General features: G+C 42.4%; 1 protein-coding gene across 1 annotated transcript in view; it reads left to right on the forward strand.

Moving 5' to 3' along the window:
• Nucleotides 1-10,000, forward strand: part of LOC117469070 (neuronal PAS domain-containing protein 3) — a gene marked incomplete at its 5' end in the record, with an annotated part of 223,829 nt that overhangs the window by 39,910 nt on the left and 173,919 nt on the right. Inside the window, 1 exon segment of the mRNA XM_034113450.1 lies at nt 6,348-6,592. Within this exon segment, the coding sequence (XP_033969341.1) occupies nt 6,348-6,592 (245 nt within the window).

Here is a 10,000-nt window from a genome sequence, read left to right on the forward strand (position 1 = left end):
TTACTATCAGTTGTTAAGGCCCTCAAACTCCACCAATTGTAGTCTCTGTGTGTGTGTGTGTGTGTGTGTGTGTGTGTGTGTGTGTGTGTGTGTGTGTGTGTGTGTGTGTGTGTGTGTGTGTGTGTGTGTGTGTGTGTGTGTGTGTGATGTTTATCAGCGGTCAGGACCTCAACCCCCCCCCCCCAGATTTCCCTGTCGGCCACCGTGCAGCGTTCCTGAGTTTTATCTCCCGCCTTCATCTCTCTCTTCATATTGCTCGCCGTGTTTCTTTATCTCGCCGCAGACGTTCCTGCATGGATTTTATTATTTTTTTTAAATACACTCTGAATTATTCTTCCTCTCAGTTTGGCCTCTGCGGATGGATGAGCTGATCCCGCAAACAGATACTCTGATATCTGGACGCAACAGAACAAATTAAGCGGGGAGTTTACTCCGAAATATGAATTGGACCAAAATTGACTTCTGTTCGAACTAAATGAGAAGGGAGCGGAATATAAATGTGCTTCAGTCTCTGAAGGATGTAACTACACAATGCAATCTGAAAGGAATTGTTTCAGCATACGCTGTTCAGGAATTATAAGTGTGGTTTTGTAATAGGAGTTTAGCCTTTTATGTTGTCTTCCCCTCAAATGTGTGTCTGTTGTCCTGTTTGACTCAAAACCCTTTATTACACCTCTTACAAAAACTACACATCTTTCCCAGTATCTTAGTCTAATATCTAGTCAGAATATGTCTCTACACCTGATATCAGACACAATAACTTCAGAAGTAACACTGCAGTGAGATATAGGCTCTTGTTTTTAGACAATGCATCATCTTGTTAAAGGTCCCATGTCATGCTTTTCTGGTTATCACCCGTCCCCTTGTGTTATGAAGGTTTTTCTGCATGTAAACGGTCTGCAGAGTCCCAAACCCTCAAAGTACACCCTGTAGCGAGTAAAACTCTAACACAGAAAAGACCTGTCTATGCTGCCCCAGAACGCCTCGTTGGACATTTCTCTTTTTCCATTGTTCTTGGGTATAGTGACGTATTTCGGGTATAGTGACGTTATGTCCGCGGAGCCGTTACGTTTGGACCAATCCGCGGACTTCCTCACACACACACACTCGGCGGGACGTTGCGAGGCTCGCTGCTGCGAGGAGCGGGACACTGTGAGCTGGCTCACTGGTGTGGGGTCAGCGAGACACCGTGGAACTCAGCCTGGGCACACACACAAACTCCCAGCCAGGCTGCGGGTGTGTGTGTGTGTGTGTTTGGGGCTGGGTTCCGCTGTGTCTCGCTGTCTCGCAGACGGCCACTGGGCTCACAGAGAGGGGGGGGGGGGCAGGAGCTCCAACAAGTCGTGTAGGACAGAGAGTGAATACACATACTATACAGAGATGCTGTTTGAGAAACCAATGTGAGTTTGGAACATTGAACAATATACATTTATTCTAGTAGACCTCAACAATGGAATTATGATCAGTAGATATGGCCATGACATGGGACCTTTAAGTCAAAACATCTTACTTTGAGTTGTATCTCAGATGAAACACATATCTTTTTATATATTTATTAGAAAATCACCAACTAACATCAGAAAACAGAAAACATTTGAGCATTTGCGGATTATTCTGTAACACAACATTTCCTGATTCTGGTCAAATATAGTTCAAAATGAGTTCTCCAGCTAATTACAAGATGTGATTTATCTAAATATCCCGTCTTAGTTCAAGGAATCTTACCAAGCTAATGTTCACTTGTTCTATTGGCAGATTGGTGTACTTATTTCAAGTGAAAATACCTTGTTTTCATTGTTGTTTAACTTGTTTTTGGAGCAGCATTTTTCCAGTGAGCTAACTTAAAGTGGACCTATCATGCTATATTTGAATAACATAGTGTAGGACCATACCTATATAAGGCATATTTATACTTTTTTTTTTTCAAAATACCAAACAGATCATGCATTTTAGCCATGCCTCATTTCGCTCAATTTGACAATTTCTAGCTCTGTTGTAGCAAGGGCTGATTCTGCGAGAACAGCACCATCTACAGGCCTGGCATATGTACTACAGCGTCTCCAGCGCTTTCGAACGGCAATGGCCGTGGCTGTCTCCTCCTGATTGGTGGAGTTGGCCCAATAGCCGTAGCGCCACCGTCCTGACGTCAGGACAGTGTTCAAATCTGGATCAGTTTTTATCAGATCCGTTGCAGCCCCTTTTTTAGAGATTTGGGTATGGAGGAAAATAGAGAGGGTTGTGTTTTCTGACACTTGGTGAGTTCCCTGGAACACCGGGGACACATATTCATGTAGAAAAGACGTACACAAGTGCATTTTGCATGATAGGTCCCCTTTAATTCCAACTCATTACCACAAGTTTTCATCATGCTCAAAAGACCTCGTTTACACAACATTAAAGCCTATAGTTTAAAGTAAAAAAAAAAGCACAAATGTTGAATTGTTTTGACTAAGATCAGAGGAAACTGACTGGATGGATTTTGATTAACCATCGATTTCCAATAATCCGAGTCAGTCAGTGATTCGAATCATTCGTCAAGAAGCCAAACTTTATTTCTTTATGTTAACCATTCATTGTTTTTAGGAGCAAGTAATAGCACTTTTGTTTTACTCCGGTACCACTTCATCTACTTCCATCTTATACAAAACTATAACTTGCTGACTTTACTTTCTTTTCTAGCAAATGCACTGAAATGCAAGAATACAAATGGCTCTCCATGTGCTTTGGACTGAACTGTCACTCAGCGCAGACAAAGTAAATATAACAGTTGTGATGATTATATTTTAGGGATATTGACGACAAGCATCCTCAGTAACAACTCTTCTTTGAAATGTTTGAATAAATAACTAAAAGCTTCAGGAAACGAAATACTCGAGAGAAGCTGTGGAGTTTCTTGTATGAATCAGATATTTCTGTCTCAGTCAGTAAATCAGCCCGTCCTGCTGTCATGACTGATGCCCACTTTGACCTCCAATTGACCTGGAAGTTAAACCTTTACCCCCCACTGATTTTCCCAGCATGCTCTCTGTCTATGCACTCTTAAAATAGTCACACACATTCAGAAACACACATATCTCTTCCTTTGAGCTGACAAGCTCTTTAAAAAGCCATCGACCCACCTCGCTGAACTTTACGACATCAGACACACGCACAGTCAGACTCACACACACACACACACACACACACACACACACACACACACACACACACACACACACACACACACACACACACACACACACACACACACACTCACACACACACACACACACACACACACACACTACACACACACACACACACACACACACACACACACACACACACAGTCAGACACAGTCAGACACGCACACACAGTCAGACACACACACACACACACACACACACACACACACACACACACACACACACACACACCTCGCCTGCCGTGACAAGCTCTTTAAAACACCATCAAGTCACCCGGCTGAACTTTACGACACGGTTTCATTCCATGTTTATAAGACCCAAACACCGACACACCGACACACCGACACACACCGACACACACACACACCGACACACACACACACACACACACACGCACACACACACACACACACACACGGTTCACAAGTGTTGCATTTACCTACTGAGCCGGTACATGATAAATATGTCTGTTTGAGTCAAGGTCAAACACACCTCCCTGTCCGCATACACACACTCTCACATATCCACATTTAAACTCATACACACACACACACACACACACACACACACACACACACACACACACACACACACACACACACACACACACACACACACACACACACACACACACACACACACATAACATACAGACATGAAGACATATTTGTCGTCCATCAACATAACGCTTTCAAGTTTGCGGAACAAATAAATCCCGTCTGCCTCGCTGCTCCTCGTCAGCCTTCACACACACACACACACACACACACACACACACACACACACACACACACACACACACACACACACACACACACACACCAACTATGAAACTGAATATTAGCATGATATTGCTCCTTTGAGATTGACGCTTTTCCCCAAACAATAGTTGCTCATCAGGTCCAGAGAAAGTTCTAAAGAGATTTGGTCGGTCACAACGATGAGATTAAAAGACCAAAATATAACGCAGCACGTCTATTTTCATATCCTCTGCTCTCCTCTTGTTTCCTCTCCTTTTGTCTCCTATAGTATCCTTTCCTTTCCTCTTGTTTCCTTTCACCTATTATCATATCCTCTGCTCTCCTCTTGTTTCCTCTCCTTTTGTCTCCTATAGTATCCTTCCTTTCCTTTCCTCTTATTTCCTATGTTTCCCCTCGTTTCCTTCCCTCTCTAGTCTCTCCTTTCCTCTCTTGTCTCTCCTCTTACCTTGCCTCTCCTCTCCTCATTTAGTGTTTATTCTCCCTGATAAATAAATGACAAACAGTATGAAAATGATATTCTTTGCCAGATGACAGCCATTATTCATTTCTAGCCCCAAACAACTCCTCCTCCTCCTCCTCCAAAGTGTTTGTCCGCTATCCCTCCATCTCATCCCTCTCCTTCTCCTTACACCCTCCTCTCCTCATATCCCTCCAACACTTTTGCACCGGCAAAAATTAATCACCTGTCTTTGTGTGTGTGTGTGTGTGTGTGTGTGTGTGTGTGTGTGTGTGTGTGTGTGTGTGTGTGTGTGTGTGTGTGTGTGTGTGTGTGTGTGTGTGTGTGTGTGTGTGTGTGTGTGTGTGTGTGTGTGTGTGTGTGTGTGGCCGGCAGGAAGCCCACAGAGGTTTTTAAGCAGCTGATTTATTGCCGAGTTAATTCATAACGGCGTCCGATGATGATGAGAGGCCGCGGGAAAGTATGGTCGTCACTGTTGTTGTTGAAGGGTGAAAGAGAGGGAGAGAATAAACAGAGCAGCTATTTCACATAAAGTAATAGAGTGGAAAGTGATGGAGAGGAAGCAGGAAAGGAGGAAGGAGGGAAGGGAAGAAGGTGATGTCTGGTGGTGCAGTTTACTTCACTGAAGTCTTGAAGTGATGTCATCTACAAACGTGCATATTCTCACTCTTGGATATTTACTAAAGCCTCCGATCTCTCGCTCTCGGCTCAGACTAATGAATGGAAAGGGAAAATAACTCTGGATTTGGCTTTGAGAGAATTTTACACCATTTAGACCCTATTGATCAAATAAAGGTGTTTGTACTGATTTAGCAACAACAACGAACAATGCACACTGATGTCTCTTTCCCAATGTGAGTCAATGGGGAGTAGTATCTTTGGGCCCAAACGACGTATGCCTAGACTCTTCCTTGGGTCTTGGTTTCTGGAGGGAACTTTGGGATTTGAGCCTTTGCAGACCATTCACATGCACAGAAACCTAAATAACACACTACAGGAAAAGGGAAAACCCTCAAAAGCATAGTTTCTCTAAATGTGTTTCATTTCTACACATAACTTTCATTTCGTTCAATATTAACTGTAGATGCTAAGCCAGTTTGTCAGGTGAATACAAGTCTGATACACAGTTTCCAGTTAAATACAGTCCATTTATTTCCTTTTTTACTGGTGTCCATTTAACTTGCTTCATTCTCTCATTCACCATACACAATATTACGGTTCACACAATATCTTTGGCAAATGTTTGTAATCCCGTGTTTGTGTGTGTTCTCCGTGTGTGTGTGCTCCGTGTGTGTGTTCTCCTTGTGTGTGTGTTCTCCGTGTGTGTGTGTGTTCTCCTTGTGTGTGTGTGTTCTCCGTGTGTGTGTGTGTTCTCCGTGTGTGTGTGTGTTCTCCTTGTGTGTGTGTGTTCTCCGTGTGTGTGTGTGTGTTCTCCTTGTGTGTGTGTGTTCTCCGTGTGTGTGTGTGTGTTATCCTTGTGTGTGTGTGTTCTCCGTGTGTGTGTGTGTGTTATCCTTGTGTGTGTGTGTTCTCCGTGTGTGTGTAAGGAGGCGTGTGGCGCAGTGGTTTGTGCGTAGGTGTTCGGATCAGGGGGTCTCAGGTTCAAACCCCACTGCAGTCAGCATGTCGTTGTGTCCCTGAACACTTCACCCCAAATTGCTCCTGTGGGGATTGTCCACAGTATTGAGTATGTAAGTCGCTTTGGATAAAAGCGTCTAACAAGTAACATGTAATGTGTGTGTGTGCTCCGTGTGTGTGTGTTCTCCGTGTGTGGTCAAAAACTGTATGGCCTTCCGGTGGAACCTCTAACCACAAACATTGGTTCCTACCTTTATACCCACAGTGTTAATTGGCTCCTACATCAAGTCTCCCGTGAACCCCATTCTGATTCTCTTGTCTTTCATAATCAGAATTCTTCACTTCTTTCTTTGCCCTCCGTCCAGGCTGCAGGCTCTGAGGAAGGAGAAGTCACGTGACGCGGCGCGGTCGCGGCGGGGGAAGGAGAACTTTGAGTTTTACGAGCTGGCGAAGATGCTGCCGCTGCCGGGCGCCATCACCTCGCAGCTGGACAAAGCCTCCATCATCCGGCTCACCATCAGCTACCTGAAGATGAGAGACTTCGCCAACGGGGGAGACCCGCCGTGGAACCTGCGCATGGAGGGAGCCCCGCCCAACACCTCCGTCAAAGGTAGGACCAACAAGTTTATTTGATTGTGTTTACTTACCAACAAGTCTTTGTAACATGTGGCGTGAAAAACAACCAGAGAGGCAAAAGTACACACTTCCTTTACTCAAGTAGAAGTACAGATACTCGTGTTTAAAGATACTCTGGTGAAAGTAGAAGTACTGACTAAACTTCTTTACTCAAGTCAAAGTAAAGAGGGCTTTGAAATGTACTTCAGTAAAAAGTACCCATAACTAGCAGCTGTTTTAAAGAGTACCTGACCTCCCTTTATATTAATAGAACAATAATGTCATTGTTAGCTAATGAATGTTTCCATGCTGAACAACGGCAACATGACAACGTTTTCATTGGTCCCTCTTCTTTAGAGAAGACCAGGAAATGATGGATACACGGATCGTGTTCAAATCAATAGGCACGCAATGACTCTAAATACTAATGATCACGCCACCAAACACACATTCAAACTAAAGGAACCAGCCTGTTTGGGAAATGTGAGAAGTAGAAAGTACAGGTATTTGGGTTCAACATGTAAGAAGTAGAAAGTACAGGTATTTGGGTTCAACATGTAAGAAGTAGAAAGTACAGGTATTTGGGTTCAACATGTAAGAAGTAGAAAGTACAGGTATTTGTGTTCAACATGTAAGAAGTAGAAAGTACAGGTATTAGTGTTCAACATGTAAGAAGTAGAAAGTACAGGTATTTGGGTTCAACATGTAAGAAGTAGAAAGTACAGGTATTTGGGTTCAACATGTAAGAAGTAGAAAGTACAGGTATTTGTGTTCAACATGTGAGAAGTAGAAAGTACAGGTATTTGGGTTCAAAATGTAAGAAGTAGAAAGTACAGGTATTTGTGTTCAACATGTAAGAAGTAGAAAGTACAGGTATTTGTGTTCAACATGTAAGAAGTAGAAAGTACAGGTATTTGTGTTCAACATGTAAGAAGTAGAAAGTACAGGTATTTGTGTTCAACATGTAAGAAGTAGAAAGTACAGGTATTTGGGTTCAACATGTAAGAAGTAGAAAGTACAGGTATTTGGGTTCAACATGTAAGAAGTAGAAAGTACAGGTATTTGGGTTCAAAGTAAAAAGTCGTGGAGTAAAGTACTGATACCAGAACAATTTACTTAAGTACAGTAACGAAGTATTTATATGTATATATGAATATTAGATACAAATGTAGTAAACAGGCAATACAGACATTGTAATTGAGTCTCAAGGAATGAAACGTCCCTGAGTTTAATGTAAAGAAATACACAAAATTGATTTCTATTTGTACTCCAATACTTCACACCTCTGGAAACAACTCGTAATCAAACTGACCCTGGGCCACCAGTGAATCCTACACAGGAAAATATTAAATGTCCCGGCAAGAAATCCATTTTGTGTATTTCTTTACATTAAACTCAGGGACGTTTCATTCCTTGAGACTCAATTACAATGTCTGTATTGACTGTTTACTACATTTGTATCTAATATTCATTATGATTGTATTTAACCTAGATATGTCTAAACCCTGAACCTTAAACAGTTTGCTCTTAATCTGCACCTTATCAAAAGCCATTTATTCATATTTATCATTCTTAAATAATATAAATCAATGTGTATATATAATATAATTCGTTTTTTTCGTGACGGATTATCTTGTTAATTATTTCATCCTTTATAAGTAGTGATACAAAACATATCTGAAGTCTTGACAGATAGGGCTCTGCATAGTTCATTCAATCATTAAATAACTCAATGTCTGGACAAAGTTTTCTCGATTTCTGATTCAAATGACCTTACATTTACTTCATCTTTAGACGTAAAAGTCACTCTCGTTGTCAACCATAACAGCTTTAGTGTTTCATTGAGCTTGTGTCTTTACATCTTCAAAGAAACCTTTTTATTCTAATGAATCTGAACATATAAACAGAGCCGATTGGGCCGGAGGTGAGTGGCGCTGCAGTGACCCTTTAAACTGCTATCAAACAACATGGAAAAGCTGTGGTAACACACACACACACACAGTCACACACACACACACACACACACACACACACACACACACACACACACACACACACACACACACACACACACACACACACACACACACACACACACACACACACGCGACTAGCTTCTGCGCTAAGTGATTTTCTGTGAAGGGAACATTAAGCTTTGATGAATTTCTGCCTGGAGTACCAGAGTATACACAGCACTTGTGAATCTAAGTGGAATTTGCCTTTGAAATGGGCCCTTTGTGCGACGCACTTAGAGGAGAAGAGGAGAAGCTCGCTTTTAAAAAGGGAGGTTTGGGCTGGTAGGAATGACCCAAAGATGAAAGCAAATTGCCTGAAAATTCTGGTGCCGTGTTTGAGAGTGTGTGTGTGTGTGTGTGTGAGTGTGTGTGTGTGTGTGTGCGTGTATTGCTAAGAACTACAAGCATCATTCACCTGTATGCAGAGATGTAATTGGTACAAGATCAAGAAGTGTAGTGTGAATAGGGGAGTTAAAGTAAATGTTTATTAGTATCTGTGTGTGTGCCTGGTTTTTCTTCACATGCGCATGTCTCTGAATGTGTGTGTGTGTGGTGTGTGTGGTGTGTGTGTGTGTGTGTGTGTGTGTGTGTGTGTGTGTGTGTGTGTGTGTGTCTGTGTGTGTGTGTGTGTGTGTGTGTGTGTGTGTGTGGTGTGTGTGTGTGTGTGTGTGTGTGTGTTGTGTGTGTGTGTGTGCTCCTGCTGCTGTTCCGGTTTCTCCTGTAGTGTCTCAGGTGTAATCAGTATGTAGTGTCTCTAATTAAAGAGTCCTCTCCTGCTGATGTTCAGGTGTATATCAGAATGTAGTGTCTCTACTTTAAAGAGTCCTCTCCTGCTGATGTTCAGGTTGTATATCAGTATGTAGTTGTCTCTACTTTAAAGAGTCCTCTCCTGCTGATGTTCAGGTGTATATCAGTATGTAGTGTCTCTACTTTAAAGAGTCCTCTCCTGCTGATTGTTCAGGTGTATATCAGTATGTAGTGTCTCTACTTTAAAGAGTCCTCTCCTGCTGATGTCAGGTGTATATCAGTATGTAGTGTCTCTACTTTAAAGAGTCCTCTCCTGCTGATGTTCAGGTGTATATCAGTATGTAGTGTCTCTACTTTTAAAGAGTCCTCTCCTGCTGATGTTCAGGTGTATATCAGTATGTAGTGTCTCTACTTTAAAGAGTCCTCTCCTGCTGATGTTCAGGTGTATATCAGTATGTAGTGTCTCTACTTTAAAGAGTCCTCTCCTGCTGATGTTCAGGTGTATATCAGTATGTAGTGTCTCTCACACACACACACACACACACACACACAGAGCAAGGTGAGGCCGGTCTCACCTTGTATATGAATATCACACGCACACAGAAAGCGCAATTTAATCAGATTTGCCCTCTTACACATAC

The sequence above is a fragment of the Trematomus bernacchii genome, unplaced genomic scaffold, assembly GCF_902827165.1.
Source record: "Trematomus bernacchii unplaced genomic scaffold, fTreBer1.1, whole genome shotgun sequence".
Taxonomy (NCBI): Eukaryota; Metazoa; Chordata; class Actinopteri; order Perciformes; family Nototheniidae; genus Trematomus; species Trematomus bernacchii.